Consider the following 18,952-nt stretch of genomic DNA (forward strand, 5'->3'; position numbering starts at 1 on the left):
TGAATAGTGGCTTAGTTTGGTTACATGTTCTCTTGATTTTATTTTTGTGTTTTAATAAAATTGATACTGAATCACATTTCTTTCAATTAGAAACATGTGTCCAGAACCTTTGAGGATCTGTCTGGATACCCGTCAGTCAACCGAAAAGCCTGACAGGCGACACTTTATTAGTCTTTGGTTCTCATAGCTACAAACTACTAAATAAATACACCTTCTGAACTAGAACCAAGTCTATAGGTCCTAAAAGCGTAGGCATTTACCTTAAGACAGAAAAATCTTTCCAATCCCTGTCAACTACAGAGAAGTGTCTTATATACACTGCAACCTGTAATTACTGGATGACATACTCTCTGCAAATGGGTGATATTCCTTCACCATTTCCCCCAGACAGCACAGTATACATGCACAGTAGGGGCTTGTTCAGAATTAAGCCCTGTTCCTGGGGTGTGAATTTATTCCACATTTTTAGAAATATATGTGGAAACCTCAAGGCAGGACTCTATGGTTTTCCATTAATCCTCAAGCTTCTTTCCGCTGTTTTACCACCAGGTCTTCCCTCCCTGTGCTTCTCCTAGCTCTGTTATTTAAAGAGTAACTCAGCTCCCTTCCCCCCCACCCCCCACTTAGGTGATTCTAATGCAATTCACTACATCCAGCTGAAGGCTAAATCAGCAAAATAGTTCTGCACGTTTGTTCAGGGTCATAACATCTGGCATCATGTATTTACATGCTATAACCTTTAATCAGAAATACAACCATCCTTCATTACATTTCGTAATTTCAAAGCAGTTTCTTCAAACATAGCCTGAGCACAAGCTTGCAGGAGGTTTAAATATATGGGAAATTTCAAGGAATACTAACCAGACATTTCTGAGTTAATGGGATCTAGAACACTGTTAACATTTGTCAAAATTCCAAATGAATAATTTTATAGACTTATAACTCAGTTTCACCACTTTTCTTCAAAGTTTGCAGAAAATTCTCCTTTGTTTTCAGAACAAACCTGTTAATTTCAATTTGAACCAGTTTCCCCAATCAGAAGTATGTGGAAGCTCAAAAAAAAGGATCATGTTTATTTTATGTTTCAATTTATACAGACTGAAAAAGAGAACCTTTCCATGCTGTAGGGGCATCTTTTTCATAAAAGTTCAGTAATAACCCATCCATAGGTCTAATGATGTTTACCTCACCTGGTTGCAACGTAAAATATTACAGTTTGGTGCAGCTGTGAGCATGGCCCCATAATTTCTTTTAGACAATTACTACTCTTTCGTTAGTTTGTTTCTAAGAATCTCTGACTGGTCTAATTAATTTCTTTTCAGATTTACCTTCCATGGGTTCTTGATTTTTTTTCCAGCAAACTTCATAACTTGCTGAATACATTGTTTTCTCATGCTTTTAGGGAGCAGAATAGTTGAGATGCAGTTTTTTGTTTGTCTGATTCTAAGCAGTCATTCAAGTAATGAAATTTGGCTTTAAATTGCAACCAAAGTCAGTTGGAGCTTTGTACAAAAATTAATAGTAGGATATATGCCTGCAAGCTTTTAATGCAGAGAAGAAAATAATGTACTTCTTTAAAATTATTATATGCAAAGAAGGCCTGAGAGATCTTTCAAAACTAGGTAAGTTTATTCCTAGAAAAATATTTATTCATGGCCCCAGTTCTAAAGTGCACCTCTTTATTTCTTGAGGAATCCTGCACCCCACATTTCAAAGGTGTGTGCACAGTATTGGAAAAATTTTGAATAATTTATTTCAAAATACCAGTCAGCAAGTGTGTGTGACAGTACAGCAGGGGGAAAAGATCCAGCTAATGTGTTTTTGATATATAGGGTCCTTACCAGGCATATTCTTACAGAACTTTGCGTAATTCATTTAAACTACAATATAGAAACATATTTCCTGCACCATTCAGAAGCAGTACAAAGGCTTGGAGGAGTCAGGGGGCAATGGAGGAGCAATGGGTGAGGGAAGGACACTGGGAATGAGCCTAGAAGGTTTCTGGGTGTGGGTGGAAGAAGTATGAAATATTTTTTTGGTGATGTTACGTGGTTGAGAGTCTCCCACACCCAGAGCCTTTCCCATTTGGTTAAGTACATCTGCCCTGTCTCTGTGTGGCCCTGAAGCACTCCTCCCATTGAGCTCCTGCCTCAAGGGCCTCACCCCGATAACCTGTGAACCTATGCCCTATTCTGTCTCCCTCCAGTATCCCTTCTGAACCACAGCGTGTGAGTCTCCAGGAGGCCTGCATGCCCTACTCTGTCTTAACCTGGCTCTGTGGGCAGGGGGCTGTGATGAATACAGCTGGGGGCTGACTGTTCTAGGGCCACAGTGCATGCTGAGGGGTGAAAGGTGGAACTTCAGCACCTCCAAGACAATGCATTTTCTGTTAGTAAAAAAAAATCCTGCAGTGGAGGTGAATTCAGTGTGTGTGCAATGTGCAGAATTACCCCAGCAAAGAAATCAAGGAGATGAGAAGGCAAAGAGAGCTGTAATTCTCTGTTGCATGTCTCAGTTCCTGAAAAAATCTGTGCCCGAAAGACTGCCCTGATTAATGGCAATTTTGAGCAGCCACCTATGAGCTGCTCTGCTTGTTTAGAGCTGTGGTTTTCAACCACTGTGCTGCGAGAACTGTCCAAATGTGCTGTCAAATTTCATCAGTTGGGGGAAATCGATGACCCCGTGGCAGCTGGGGCTTAAGCAACAAGGCTGTCCAAGTTCCAGCTGGTGCAGGGTTTGTCAGTCCCCCCCATACATGTGCCTGCGGTGGCTCTTTGGAAAGCTACTGTGAGGGGAAGATGCTGACCCTGCAGGAGCCTGTTCATGCTGGGAGGTAGCTGAAATGCTGGCAGGGAGCCCACCTCCATTCCTTCCTGAGGCAATTGGGAGGGAGGTGGGGTGCAAGCCTGTCAGAGCTGGGATGTAGTTACTATGCTGAATCCTGGCTTCAGTGGGCTGGCGGGGAGGGGAGCTGCTTTCAGTGATTACTTGTTTACTCAACATCCCTAGCGTGGTGTTGAGCTGATTTTGGAAATATATCTGTGCTCACTGTCTAAGACCGTGTATTCAGCGGTGGATTTGAAACATTAATGCATTTGATCCTTGTGTAGCTTGTTGTGTGCATTACTGTGTTGCAAACCTCCCTAGTAAGACTATAACTATAGTAAATGTGATGTTTATGAGCAATCGATTGAGCTGACAAAAGTGGCTGTGCCGTGGAATTGTTTGTCTCATTGAAGTGTGTCATGTTACTGAAAAGGTTGGGAACCACTGGTCTAGAGAGCAGTCAAATGTTCTGAGTTCAAACATATACCCTCCCTCCCTCCTCATCTCTGGCATGCACTATGCTATGTCACCAGGTCTTTGCTGCCAGAAAAGTCTCTTAAGAGGCTTATTCCTTGCGGGGTGGGGCTCTGGTAAACCAGTTCCATAGCTACTTTTACAACAGTGGTGCCCGCAGAAAAAGGAGCTAAAGCAGGGGGCTTTAAGGATGGCTTAGATAACTCGGGATAGGTCTACACAGCAAAGTTATTTCAGAATAATAGCTGTTATTTTGAAATAACTATCCTAGTGTCTACACAATGCTTCCTCTATTTGGAAATCATTTTTGAAATATTTCAAAATTGGTAAACCTCATTCTATGAGGAATACCCCCTATTTTGAAATAGGGTCTGTTTAGGCAAGGAATAGAGGGTATTTTGAAATAACCCGTAGAGCATCCAATGGCTCTATTTTGAAAATAGGGTCTGTGTGTGTAGATGCTGTGTTTCAAAATAGGTAAGTGCTATTTCGAAATGCATTTTGTGTGTAGCAACATCATTTCAAAATAAACTATGTCATAAAACAAAAGGTTGCATGCATTTTTTTTCTCCCACTTCGAGGGAAATTTGGACAAGATACCTATATTTGCTGTGTCTCAGTTTCTTCCGTATGCCAACTGGGAATAACTAGTTTTATTTCATTAATGTGTGTAAAATGTTGAGAAATCCTGAAGAGGGCAGGAGTTCTAAAATGGATATTTTATTCTGTCAATTTGTCTCTTCCATAGCCACATTTCATATTTGCTAGTTTAGCAGTGCCCTGTGGGCTTGGTTCTAAATAAACATTTTCATTTCTCTGCTATAGTGAAATCAGCCATCTGCTTTTTCATAGCTGTTGCCCTAGTGTGTCTGTCTTTCTCTCCCCTATTCCAAGGTCATTGTTTTGCCCTGTTGAGGTGATTGTAATGCCCTTTTTGTTTGTTTCTCTGTATGCATCATTAAAACTTCAGCTGGTACCAAACTCTTTTGCTAGATTCCTGTCTGGTATAAGCAGGTACCAGGATAATGCAGCAGGAAGAGATACAGGTAAACAGAGCAAGGTTACAGCAGCATTTTTGACTCCATTACCCTCTCTCTGCCTGTCACATTCAAAATTAGATTCAAGATGTTGTTCTTGACCTATATATCCCTTCTGAATCTTGACCAGATTATGCTCTCTCTGGTATACTTATATATACCTTTCCTAAGGCTGGCCCCGAGGTTGTCATTTGCTGGCCTCTTAGTCTCACTGGCATGTAATTATACTGCAGTGTCTGGCTGCCATTTCAGTTAGCACATCTCTCCTAAAATGCCAGTCAGATGGTATCCAGCATAGACACTGTTTCAGAAAAACTGAAAAGTTGTATTTTTCCCCTTTTCATCCATTTGTTAATCTGGCATTACAGATCATGTAAGTAAAATATATTAGTAAATTGCTTTAAGGTTTGGTGGCATACTGAAATGCTACGTATGCAGAATTTCTAGTGAACAGCTTATTCATATTATTTGTTCTTCTTCGAGTGTCCCCGTGGGTGCTCCACAATAGGTGTCGGGCTCGCCCGGTGCCGCAGATTGGATCTTCCAAGCAGTTTCTGCCGGACCGCGCATGCGCCGGCGCGCGCCGCTCCCTTGCGCGCTCCTGGCCACGTGCGCGATCCGGTCCCCGCCAGTTCCTCTTAACCGCCGTCGGCTGCAGATGGAATCCGAGCTAGGCTAAGGCCAAGTTAGCATATTCAATGGTTTTAACTGTTTTTTCTTTAAAGTTTTCAAGTTCTTAGGCTACTGCAAGTTAGCTAGTTGTTATTTTTCCAAAAAAAAAAAAAAAAAGCGGGACGGCATTCAGTCCAGTCCCAGTAACAAGCGGAACACCGGAGGCCAGGAGCCTAGGGCCATCAGCCCTCCTGCCGTGGCAGGCCATCGGAGAATGGGAAAAACAGCACAGAGAAGGTGCTAAGTACCCGTTAACAACTGAAAGACTCACCAACAATGTCCTCTTCAGGATTTAAGAAATGTGAGTCCTGCCGAGAGGCAATGCCAGCGTCTGATGGGCACAGTCTATGCATAAGGTGCCTGGGGGAGTCCCATGTCATGCAGAAATGCTCCTTCTGTGCAAAACTAACAGCCAGAGCAAGGAAGGACAGGGAGATGCGGCTTAAAATGCTGCTCTTCGACAAGGCCCTCCAGCCAGACGTGCCGGAGCGGCCGCAGCAGGAGGGACCCTCCGGGGCCCATAAAAGGAAAGCCGCCTCCCTCACCCCATCAGCGCAAAAACGGAGGAAAGCCTCCCCAGCCCGATCCCTGCCGGCAGCAACAGCGAGCAGGATGGGAGGAGCGCGCAGCCCCCAGCCGCAGCAACAGCTGATCGGTGGCGGCACGGAGAGCCACGTGGAAGCGGCTCAGCCTCCGATAATCAAACAGCCGCCCCGCACCGCAGGCAGGGCGGCGGCTAAACAAGCGCCGGTACCGGCGGCACCGCAAGCAGCGGCACCGACCCCCGGGGAACCGGCGGTGCAGAGCGTGCAGGCACGCAGCCTGCAGGCACCGGAGGACACCGCCCGTGCGGCACCGCCCATGAGCGTGTGCCGAGCACGGCGCGGACGGGGCAGAGATCCCCTACACACCAGGGGGCAGAGTTACCTCCTCAAGGGAGGGGGAAGGCTGCACACAAAACGAGGCACCGCAGCCCCTCTCCAGACAGGGCTGCGGAGTTGCTTTCTTTCAGCCCTCCGCTTATGCTGCAGACTCCAACCAGAAGGCAGGGGTCCCCCCTAGCCTACCTGGAGCCCCCGTCTCCATTTTTACAACCAGCCTCACCCTGGCTGGGACCACCTTCACCCTTCCTGGGGTTTGAGCCGCTGGAATACTATCCAAAATCGCTCTCTCCAGTGTCCCAGATCTCTTGACGATCTCGCTCCCCCAGATGCAGAGGGTATGCACCAGGGGAGTGGTCTAGGTCACCTTCCCAAGAACAGTGCCTATACTGCCATGGTCGCCCCTATCACGCGGGGCATAGACACCACCGGCAATCTACCAGGGAAAGATCCCCACAGACGATCTCGTATCCCCGAGGGCAATCGCGAACGGGGACAGAGACTCAAGTATCTCAGGGGGGACTGGTTATGGAACCCCGAGATTTTCCCTCGCAAGCCTCTAGCGAGAGGGTGTACCATCACCAACAGGAACCGGAAGGGTCCAGAGAGGTGTACCCCAGTGGTTCCTCGCTCTCCTCCCCAGACGAGGCTACGGCCCCTGGGGACGTCCATCCTCCGGACGATCTCAAACAGTTTCAAGAGCTGTTTAAGAGGGTGGCCTTCACGCAAGGCATCCAGACAGCAGAGGTGCAAGAGAAACACCATAAGCTCCTCAAAAATCTGAGACCTCCGGCCTCCTCCAAAATAGCAATACCGCTTGATGAAGCAATCTTGGAGTCCGCCACTATGATATGGCAGACCCCTGCGACTATTCCGCCTGTCCACAAGAGAGCGGATAAGAAATACTTCGTGCCGGCGAAGGGCATGGAGTTCCTGTTCAGCCACCCACAACCAAATTCCTTGGTGGTGGAGTCGTCGCAACAAAGATCAAAGACATCTCAATTCAGGACAGGGGGAACAGACAAAGATGCCAAGAAGCTAGAGCTGTTCGGCAGAAAGGTCTACTCCTCCTCCACTCTACTGTTGCGAATGGCAAATTACGCAGCGCATTTAGCGAACCATAATTTCGACAACTACACTAGGTTAACCTCCCTCATGGACTCGCTTCCAGAGGACAAGAAACCGGTGCTCAAGGCCATCGTGCAAGAAGGCTACGCGGCCTCGAGGACTGGAGTTGAGATCGCCCTGGATGTTGCGGACACAGCAGCACGTTCCACAGCTACGGCAGTGGTGATGCGAAGGGAGTCCTGGCTCCAGACTTCGGGTATACCGAGGGATCTGTAGGCAAAGATAGTCGATCTTCCCTTCGACTCACAGAAGCTGTTTGCTGAATCAACTGACTCGGTCCTTCATTCCAGTAAAGATTCAAGAGCCACACTTAGGACCCTGGGGATTTACACCCCTCCATACAGAAAGAAAAAGTACTACCCTCAACAAAGACGGTACCAGTACCAGCAACAGCGTCCCCAGTACCACAGGGGTTACGAGCAAGGGCGACATCAACAGCACCAGCAGTACAGAACTCCCAGGCGACGTTCACAACAGAGCCGTGTGTCCTCGGGGCAGGGCCAAAGGCCACAAGTTTGACACACAGATCCAGGGCTGCGCCATCACTACCATCGCACAAGGTCATCCGAAGCGGCTATTCCACCATCGCCTCCGACCATTCTACGACCAGTGGCAAAGGATCACCACAGACAAATGGGTGCTGGAGATCATAGCCACGGGGTACGCCATCCCCTTCCAGTCTCTCCCACCGCCACGACCTCCACCCAGGCCCCACCTCCAGGAGGCCTCCCATGTAGCGAGGCTCAAGCAGGAGGTAGACCATCTCATGCTCATAGGGGCAGTGGAAAGAGTGCCGGAGCAACTGCAAGGAAAAGGGTTCTACTCGAGGTACTTCCTCACGGAGAAAAAGACAGGAGGCTGGAGGCCCATCTTAGATCTTTGAGGCCTCAACCGGTACCTGCGCAAGCAACGCTTTCGGATGATCACAATCGCCTCCATCCTTACAGCACTGGACGATGGAGATTGGTTCGCAGCCCTCGATTTACAAGACGCGTATTTTCACATAACTATCCATCCGGCTCACCGGCGATTCCTCCGGTTCATGGTAGGCAAAGAACATTTTCAATACAAGGTCCTACCGTTTGGCCTCTCCTCGGCCCCCAGAGTCTTCACCAAGGCCTTGGCAGTGGTGTCAGCCTACCTGCACAGACAGGGGGTATTTATATTCCCGTATCTGGACGACTGCCTACTCAAAGGGGCCTCGAAGGAGGAGGTACTACGCATGATACACGTCACAGCAGGCACATTCTCTTCGCTCGGCCTGGTTATCAATCTGGCAAAATCAAAGATAGACCCCACACAGGACATAGAGTTCATAGGGGCACGCATAAATTCTATTACAGCGAGAGTATATCTACCAGAGACTCGCTTTCGGGCCATCAGCTCCCTCGTGCAGGTCATCACCTTCAGCCCTACGGTGCCGGTCCTGACGTGCTTACAGCTGCTGGGCCACATGGCAGCGGCAACGTTCGTAGTACAGAACGCCAGGTTACACATGCGCAGCATGCAGCACTGGCTGGCGAGCGTATACAAACCGGCAGCACACACCGTTCACAGGGTGGTGTCGCCCACAACAGAGGTGCGCAAATCCCTGCAATGGTGGGTAAACCCCAAGAACTTGCTAACAGGGGTACCCTTCCACCAACCACAAATATCGGTTTTTCTTACTACAGATGCCTCCCTCATAGGGTGGGGAGCACACATGGGCAAAGAGGTGACTCAAGGGCTGTGGTCCTCCACGGAGCAGTCACTGCACGTAAATATACTGGAGCTCAGAGCAGTGTTCAATGCCTGCAGACACTTTCGAGACCATATACAAGGCAAAGTCGTCGGGATCAGTACAGACAATACCTCCACCATGTTTTATATAAACGGGCAAGGAGGAGCTCGGTCCCGTGCCTTATGTGCGGAAGCAGTCCGGTTATGGAACTGGTGCATCGCCAACAATATAATCTTGAAAGCCTCGTACTTACCAGGCGCTCACAATGTGAAGGCAGACCAGCTGAGCAGGCGTTTTGCACTCACGCACGAGTGGCAGATCCGTCCCGATCTGCTACGACCGATTTTCCATGCATGGGGTTTTCCCCAGATAGACCTGTTTGCCACTCAACACAACAAGAAGTGCCCACGATTCTGCTCCAGGGCAGGACTGGGATGGGGGTCCCTGGGGGACGCGTTTGCGATCTCGTGGAGGGGCCCCCTGCTTTACGCTTTTCCTCCCACAGTGCTGATCCACAAAGTCTTGCAGAAAGCCAGGAGGGAAGGAGCCCGAATGATCCTGATAGTCCCAACGTGGGATCGACAGCAATGGTTCCCCCTACTCCTGCGCATGTCGGACCGTCCACCGATGCCTCTTCCGGTGGTGCCGGATCTGCTCACGCAAGCCCAGGGGTCCATAGTGCATCCGTACCCCCAAGGCCTGCGACTACAAGCGTGGTTAATCCATGGCTCAGCTCCCTAGAGAGCACATGCACAGAGGAAGTGCAGCAAGTCCTAGAAAGTAGCAGGAGGACTTCCACCAGGAAGACCTACAAGCAGAAATGGACTTGCTTCACGGCTTGGTGTTCTACCAAACAGCTGGCCCTGCTTTCGGTGCCTATACCTGTAATATTAGAGTATTTCCTGGACCTCAAGAGAGGAGGACTCTCACTATCCTCGTTAAAGGTCCACCTTGCCGCCATTTCGGCGTTCAGACACGAGGAGGAAGGGCACACGGTGTTCGCCCATCCCATGGTTACCAGGTTCCTCAAAGGGTTGGTAAACCTATACCCCCCTCGGAAACCGCTTCCACCTTCGTGGAACTTGGACCTGGTGCTTAACGCGCTAACAGGACCACCGTTCGAGCCCTTGGCCACGGCTTCCCTCCGCCTCCTTACGATAAAAACGACCTTTCTTCTCGCAATTACGTCAGCGCGCAGGGTGAGCGAGCTTGCGGCAGTTATGGCAACGCCACCCTGCACTGTTTTTTCCAAGGAGGCGGTAACCATACGGCTGCATCCAGCCTTTGTTCCCAAGGTTTCTTCTGAGTTTCACATTAACGAACCTATTGTTTTACCCTCATTTTATCCAAAGCCTCATAACTCTAACAAAGAGGCACGCCTACACCTCGTGGACGTGAGGAGGGCGCTAGCCTTCTGTGTAGACAGGACCAAGTCCTTCCGGAAAACGGATAGACTCCTAGTCTCTCTCGCTCCTAAATCGAAAGGAGAAGGTCTCTCTTCGCAGAGAATCTCGAAGCACATCGTATCCTGCATAAAAATGTGCTACGAACTCAAAAAGACTCCTTTATTGGCCACTCCCAGGGCTCATTCCGCTAGGGCGGTGGCGGCATCAACAGCCTTTTTCAAGGGCGTTGTGCTAAAAGACATTTGCAGAGCGGCGACCTGGTCATCCTATGACACCTTCGCCAAACATTACGCCCTTCACAGGGTATTCCAAGAGGATACCCGTGTCTCGACTGCGGTCCTCTCGGGGACAAGCTGCACATAATCCGATTACCCACCTCCTATCTTGGGTTACTGCTGGGTAGTCACCTATTGTGGAGCACCCACGGGGACACTCGAAGAAGAAAGACAGGTTACTCACCGTAGTAACGGTGGTTCTTCGAGATGTGTCCCCGTGGGTGCTCCACTACCCGCCCATCCTCCCCGCTTCGGATCTCTGTTAGTGTTTGCAGGAGCATCCGAGGCGGTTGGTCAAGGAACTGGTGGGGACCAGATCGCGCACGTGGCCAGGAGCGCACAAGGGAGCGGCGCGCGCCGGTGCATGCGCCGTCCGGCAGAAACTGCTTGGAAGATCCGATCTGCAGCACCGGGCGAGCCCGACACGTATTGTGGAGCACCCACGGGGACACATCTCGAAGAACCACCGTTACTACGGTGAGTAACCTGTCTTTTTCAGGTGTACATAGGCTTGTAGGCTGTACATGGCTATGCTCTGTACAATGACAAACACGCACAGGAAATGCTGAGGAGTTAAAACTCACCATGTTTCCAACCTCTTCTCAGTCAGTATTTTAAAAGTGAAAGAAAAGGGAACCAAGGTGATCAATATATGCATCATAGGTATCTCTGGTCTCAGTTATATTTGAGAAGAAAAACAGTCTTTGGAATATAATTCATTCTTTAAAAATCATTTCAGACAAGTCCAATTACTAAATCATAAAAAATGTATAGAAAATCAGATTGGAAGCCCCCGTTCATCAGAGCACTTAAGCGCTATGATGAATTAGAGACTAAAAACATTTCACTAAAAGTCACCTGCTTAGATGAAATCATGTAAAATTAGAAACTACTGAAGAGTCTGTAATGAAAAAGTTGGTATAATTTTAAGCATATTTGAAAAGTGAATTCTTAAACTTTTTAATTCCTAGCTTATGGATCTTTTTTCTTGTACTTACAATAACGGTATTTGTGTGACATCCAATAAAATTTTGGGCCACAGTTAACTGCTGAGAACTTCCAAGCAGCGATGTGTTACTTTGTGAATTAAGGATTTGTGAGAAATTCGTTGGTTGCCAGAACTAATTATCATCTCCAAAAATCTTAAAATTCTATCAGACTCACGTTTTATCAAATGTAGCCATATTGTGACGAAACTTCTTTATTTACAGTGCATCTGTTAAAGTGTGTGTGTGTTTGTGTGTGTGTGCTTTTTGTCATTTTTAATAACCTTGTGCAATTTACCAATTCATTGATAAAGAGGTACTGAACTCCTGTATAATAAACTGTTCAGTGGTTAAATTCAGTGAAAAGAAAATATGGCAGTACTTTCGGCAAAACTGAACTTCTAAAAAGTATCTGTCTAGTTTGTGTTATAACATCAGAAATATCTGAAAGACCATATAAGGGATCTTGATTATTGTAGTAGGTAATGACAAAAATAGGGTTATCTGTGAGCTTTATAAGCACCATGGTCAAAGTGGAGAGGACCGAAATACCCACATTTTACTTTTTTACCTGTTTGCAAACTGATACAGTCTGCATGTACTACAAAACAAGTGCTGTAATGAGTACTGCAAAACAAGTGCTCTAATGAGGTTTGTTTATTTTTTTTCAAACTCTTGCAGTAGAGACTTATGGGGCTTGTCTATACTTCCGGAAAGATTGACCCAGTCAGGATGGTTCTTCTGGATTTCGATTTTGTGCTTACGATAAAGATGCACAAAATCATGTGAAGTAAGGGAGGTCAGCAGAAGAAATGCTCCCATTGACGTTCCTTAGTTCGGACAGTCAGGTAAGTCGATTTCTAATATGTTAATTCTAGCTATGCAATTGCCATAGCTGGAATTGCACATCTGAAATCGACTTATTTCCCCAGTATAGACTAGCCCATGAAAAGCTGAATAGTTAACCACACAGGGACTATTCGAGTTAAGAGGGAAAGAAGGAAGAACAAGTAAGGGTGCTGACTTTTCCTGCAATATTCAGAGGTTCCAGTGGGTTTTATTTTAATTTTAAAAATGTGTATTTTATGGTTATGAAAAATTCTATAGTCGTCTTAAAGATGTGCTTTCTTATTGCTTTTGGAGAGAGGAAGTATTAAAAAATCTTGAAGTTGATATACCTGTTTTAGGTTTCCTGTATTTTATGTTCTACAGTCAAAAGAATGCAACAGACAATACCTAAATATATTGTTTTCAACAAGACAAAGTTACATAAGAAGAGAATCCCCTTGCACTTAAAGAAAAATGCAATTATTTTCTTTTCTGAATCTCCAGACTGCTGTTTTAGAAAATCATATCTGATTATTTGCTCAGCAGAAGATTATTGAGTTGATTTAGCTGTGATTTCACTTAACAAAGCTTCAGCTGAATTCCTACTGTGGAGTCCAAAAAAGGTAGAGAGAGATAAATGATACATTCAAACTGTGATTTTTGTGAACAGGGCCATCAATGCACCCCTCAGAGCTAATAGCGGAGATGAGAAACAGTGGGTTTGCACTGAAACAAAATGTACTGGGGAGAAACTTGACCGCAAATGATCCATCCCAGGTAATGATCTTTTTATCAGTAAGCTGAAAATGTCTGTAAATCTAAATGTGATTGCTTGTGAATTGCGACTTAACATTTTCCAATATGCATATCCATGGGAAAGCTGGATAGATCTAGCAGTGGAAAGTATCTTGAAACTTAATCATGTTTTGCGGCTTAGATTTAGCCAAAGTGAAATATCTGAAATGATCTTTTTAAGACACAGTTTAATAAATTAAATGCCTCCTCTGGTCGAATGGAAATTGAATACCTTTCACAGGAGATTATTTGAGCTTCTGCAATATTAGTCTGATGTGATACTTGCTGCCTTATCTTTGCACTGGCTTTGGACGAAATCGCAGGAAAGCATGAAAAAATAACTATTTAAAGATTTTATCTTAGTTTTAACTTAATTGTGTAATTTTTATTTACCATAAGTTAAATGTATAATTGTATTTACATTTTCACCTAGTGTCTATTCCAGTCTTGTATGTGCTTTAACAAAAATGTGAAATATGCAGTTTATACAAAACAAAAATGCAGTCCTTTAGCAGGACTGTAGTCCTGCTACAGGACTGCTTTTTTTGTTTTGTGAGTGCTACAGGGCTGCTTTTTTGTTTTGCAAAGATACAAACTAACACAGCTATCTCTCTGTGGTAATTTATACAGATTAACCAAAATACAAAGCCCCCCATAAAAGAACCTCACTTGTATAGCAGGATAACTGAACCACCAAGCAAACAAATATGGGTGGGGACCTGAGAGGATGAGGACTGAACCATGCCTCCTAACTCCTACAAAAACCCTGAGTGACCAGAAAATTGCTTTTGTATTTTTTATGCACATAAACAGCACTGTTTGCCTGTACAGGAAGTTATGTACTCAGGAGACAATCTAATCTTTATGGGATTAACGTTAAATATATTGCAAAGTTCACACCATTTCTTTAGAAAAGTCACGTATGGAGAAGTTCTGTCCTAGTTTCTGCTCGCGTGTTGTCAAAATTAAAAATGTGAACAACAAGAAATCAGATATTCAGATGCATGTAATATGAAAGGAAGGGGGGGTTTAAAATTCCTGAGTTTAAATCTTACCTGATTTACAGCATCATTATTGTAAATAGAAAATACCATTGGAACATATTATACTTGTATAGCATTTTACAGACAGTAATTTAAGCATGGTAACATACCTGTGAGATGGATGGGTACAACACCCATTTTTTCGTTGAGTAAGTTAATGTGGAAAAAGGTTAAGTGACTTGCCTAAATTTCTTTGTGGTGCATTGGGACCTACTGACTCCCTCACCAACCAATACTCCCATTTCTTATGCCATACAGAACTCGGGAAATCTTTCCCTAAATGACTTACCCTGCGGAAACATGATAGTGTTCATGTTATGGTGCTCTATGGTTCCTGAATTCTGGAACCCAGCTATTCTTAAACTCAATTTAGATTCCCGCTTTGTAGCAAGCTAAATGTTTACCTTCCTAAGGTTGCTATATAGGAGATGTGTGTGTTTATATACATAAAATAAAATTCTCAAACTATTTTTAATGTTCACAGTAATTTAATATAGTAGTCATTAATTAGAAGTGCCACATTATTTTTATTTAAGGACATGGTATCTTTTTACTTTTTCTCTTTGTAGGAATTTGTTACAAGTGAAGGAGAGGATGACCCAGAAGTTGAATTTTTAAAGTCACTGTCAACTAAACAAAAACAGAAACTTCTGAGGTAATTTTATTGTGGTTGCATGGCACCTTATTTGTATGAGTTTAGCAATATATCTAGTCAATAGCTTTTAACAACAATTTTGTATCTGCTGGGGGTTAAAAATCAATTTAGGTCAATCTACACTTGACTACAAATGGTTAAGAATGTGCTTTGTAGCATGCAGTATGCTTATCATTTGTAATAGCTTTGTTTTCAGTTTAATTTCATATTTGGTTTTGAATACTGTGACATACACGCTAACATTGTGTATGCATTGACTCCTAGGAGACAATGTCAGTTGCTATTTTAAGATATTTTATACTCCATATTTTACAATGCCCTCTTCCAATATTGAAATTCAAATTTATTTCCTTATTGATTTTACACTTGGCAAAGTTTGATGTATTTCCTTTGCTCCTAAGGGAGCTAAACCTAACCTGCCTTCTCTACAATTAGTGTTAGCCAGCAGAGGGAGCTTGTGAAATTCATGTGGTTCCCACAGAAAATTTGCTTTATCTCTGCTGCTGCCTTGTTGATTTCATATGCTTAAGGGGAAAGGAGGTTTCACATTTCTTCTCTAATTTTCTGTCCTTTTCAACCAATTTTCAATCACTGGCTAATGGACTACACAGTTATCACTCATATTTAGTTAAATATATTTGCCAAAAGAAAAGATAAAAGAGCACTGTGGGAGCACTGTCAGGTCCAAAAATGTAATTAACTTTAAGGAAAGAAAACAGGACAATTTTGTTATACATATTGTTGGATATGCAGGCCGCTTGAGTAGTTTAAAATGTCTAATGGCCCAAGCACATTGTTTATTTGAATTACTTTATATTTTTTACACACTCCAGTTTATCTAGTTTAGGTAGCGTGTCAAATTTAGTGGCTAACTCATTTCTAAGAATTGATAAAATAAGTGACCAAAGACTTAAGTACAAAACTTGGCAAAAGCAGTTGAAATCTCCTTGTTTGACTGATAGCTCAGTTTACTGTTGATTTTGACATTTTACACGTGTTTATGATTGAATAGGGATGTTAAATGGTTATCAGTAAACATGAGGCTTACCAATTAACCGGGTCTTGCTGGTGAATTCCAGCAGTGGCTGGCTAGGCCAGAGCAACCGCAATAGTCCAGCAGGCCGGGCAGCAGGATCCCGTGGCTGCAGCAGGATTGGTAGTGAGACCTCATGGCTGTCATGGTGGCAGGGCCAGGGAGGCAAGCCATAATTTAAAATGCTTAACCAGTTAAGTGCTAGCATTTAACTGTTTAGCCATTTTAACATTCCTGTGCTTGAATAGATGACTGAGTTTTCCAGAAAGCTGTAAATATCAGGGAGAGATTTTTGAAAGGTTTGTATAGCAGATAGGCTCCTAACAAGCCTATAACAGCATTCAAAAAAGAATTGAGTTAGTTCATAGAGGATAGATCCATCAATGGCTACTAGCAAGAGTGGGCTGGGATGGTGTCCCTAGGCTTAGTTTGCCAGAAACTGGGAATGAACAACAGAAGATGGATCATTTGATTATTGCCTATTCTGTTCATTACCACTGGGGCACCTGGCTTTGGCTGCTGTCAGACAGCAGGACACTGGTCTAGATGGATCTTTGATGACGCAATATGTCTGCTCTTATGTTCCACAGGGGGACAACTGGAGTTGGACACGTAGCTGCTCTTTGTGCATTTGAAAATTTTCCTTGTTCTATTACAGACTCAAACCTCCAGAGCTAACTCAATTAAGAAACATCAACTGGTTGCCCTACTGGGCCCAGGTTTTCATTTCTTATCCTCTCCTTCCTAAATTTGGATAGTTAAAAATTATTTCATTGTACAGATTGAACTTCTCTAATCCAGAACTCTCTCATCCAGCAACATCTGTAATCTGGCGTGATGTTAGTTAGCTCTATGGCCACTTGGCATGGGTGTGGTCAAGTTTCCTGTGGTCCCATAAAGTTTGTGTCGAGCCACCAGTCCTGATTCTCAGTGCTCTGTGCTGTTATTTAGCTCTAATTTATTCCTAAATGTCTTCTAAGAGCCCCGTAAACTATGAAAATGTTGGAAATGCTGCTAGACAATATATTGACCTCCAATGGTCCAGCAAATTCTCTCATCCAGCCCTGGTGAGGACCTGAGGGTGCTGGATTAGTGAGGTTCAACCTGTAGTTCCGAGGGAGGGCTACACTGGAGCTACATTTTAAATACTTTAGTTTGAGATCAGAAACGTAAAAATATTTTACTGAAACAAAAATTCAACACACTTTGAAAGAAAATGTTGCATGTTTTCAACATATTATCATCTTAAGTACGGACTGCAGAGGGAGGCAGTGATGCCACATTTTCAACTATGTTTAAATGCTTGCTTTTATTTTCAAAATGAAAGGAAATTGGATCGTCTGGAGAAGAAAAAGAAGAAGAAGAAAGATAGAAAGAAGAAAAAGCAGCAAAAGAAGAAGAGCAAACGTAAATACAAGAAACATAAGACCAGCTCCTCTTCCTCCTCCTCCTCTTCTTCCAGTGAGACTTCAGGAGGCAGCAGCGACAGTGAGACTGACAACAAAGATAAAGCAGTACAAAAGAAGATGAATTCTAAGAAAAGAAAAAACAAGTTTTCAGAGGCCAACAGCAGTGATTCAGAAGAGAAGGCAAAGACTAAGAAGGAAAAACTTTATGAAGAACCTTCCAGTAGTCACAGTAACAAGGACAAAGATAGGGAGAAGTATAGACTTTTAAAGCAAGATAGTTCTGGGGAGAACAACAAATGGCGCTCCTCTGAGAGTGAAATAAAGTCCAAAAGCAGAAATGTGAGCACAGACAAGAGAGAACCTGAAAGAAATGACAGAGCTAGCAGAAGCCAAAGCAAGGATGAGAGGAGTGGCAGAAGCTCTTGCACAAGTCACAGCAATTACAGGCAAAGCCAGATGAGTAGAAAACCAAGTCGAAGCCCCAGTGAAGAGCGGCACAGGAAAAATGAAACCAGAAGCTGCAGCACAGATGTGTACAGAGAGAAGAGGGTGTGGAGCTGTGAAGACAAGTGCAGTAAAGTGGACCATAAGGAAAGAGGCAGAAACAGCAGAAGTAGAAGCAGGGAGAGAGACAGAAAATATAGATAGTGTGGGTGACAAGTACAAACACATCTTTATTTTACCAGGGCTCATTTCTAAGAAGTTGCTTTTCATTTTCCAGTTGTTGTCAGTTGTCATGTCCTACAAAACGACCACTCCATTTGTGGAATATTTGTAAGTTAGATAAGTAAGTTAGTATTTTTGTAGGAATATGTTTGTTGGTAAATGTTTCTTGTATTTACGTAACAAGCGCTAAACCTTTCGTAAATTAAACTTCCTTTATTCAGAAATATTTTAAGACCGGTATATAATGTGTTAATGTTCTGTAGAGTATTATTTCTTCAGGCTTCTGAGATGTAACAACTGTGGAGGAGCAGAGGGTAATTTTGTAAGAATCCTGGGATTTGCATAATGATACCAAACATAATTTGACATAGGTCAGGATAAAAATCACTGCCTCAGACCTGAAATAAGATGATTTTTGTGCTGAAACTTTTTCAGAGGTTTCACATAAGAGGGCAATTTAACCAGTTAAAACAACACAGATGTAGTTGCACATAAGTGTATAATCATCATTTTTGACCTCCTGCAGCATCTAGCTTAATCAGGGCTACCTAAATATGTTGAACCTCTATTGCTATGTGCTAGTACAGTGTCAAGTTATTGTTCAAAAATTTCTCAAAGACTTGAAAAGAATATTAACCTTTCAGTGGTTTCCAAGGTATTTCAATGTATGCAATAGAAAGTTAAGGCATTTGTTTATTCTTGTGTTGTCATGCAGCAGTTTGACTTGTATTGTTTTAACATTTGTGTGATTTCCCTCCACCCACATATCTTGAGGACAAACTCCTTCAATAAACTTGCTGTCTATAGCAGTATGAATTACCTAAATTTCCAGAATCCGAAATCATTTCAGAGGCACGGGCAGGAAAATCACAAGCTTTTGTGCTTCAAAGTGAACTACATCTTTGCAGTTTTTAGGAATATGGAAAGTGCTTCAGTTACCCATGAATGGCAAAATGGTGCAAGCAAGTTTAACCCGTCTTCACTGCAAATGGAGGGTTATGGTTCTTTAATTGACCCACCTGCACATTTTAAAACTGCCAGGAAGAAGTTTTTAAATATCACAGGGCATTAAAATGCCATAGAAGAGATTCGACCTTTAACGGATATTTGAAATTTTT

The 18,952-nt window shown here is 43.9% G+C and overlaps 1 protein-coding gene across 1 annotated transcript in view; it reads left to right on the forward strand.

The window, feature by feature from the left end:
* CIRSR (corepressor of RBPJ and splicing regulator) overlaps positions 1-18,653 on the forward strand; it is a 43,579-nt gene extending 24,926 nt beyond the window's left edge. The window contains exons 8-10 of the mRNA XM_075000934.1: positions 12,904-13,010; positions 14,641-14,726; positions 17,087-18,653. Of these exons, the coding sequence (XP_074857035.1) occupies positions 12,904-13,010; positions 14,641-14,726; positions 17,087-17,816 (923 nt within the window). The 3' untranslated portion in view covers positions 17,817-18,653. The remainder of the gene's footprint in view (positions 1-12,903; positions 13,011-14,640; positions 14,727-17,086) is intronic.
* Positions 18,654-18,952: the final 299 nt, after the last annotated feature.

Source organism: Carettochelys insculpta, chromosome 8 (genome assembly GCF_033958435.1).
Source record: "Carettochelys insculpta isolate YL-2023 chromosome 8, ASM3395843v1, whole genome shotgun sequence".
Lineage (NCBI taxonomy): Eukaryota > Metazoa > Chordata > Testudines > Carettochelyidae > Carettochelys > Carettochelys insculpta.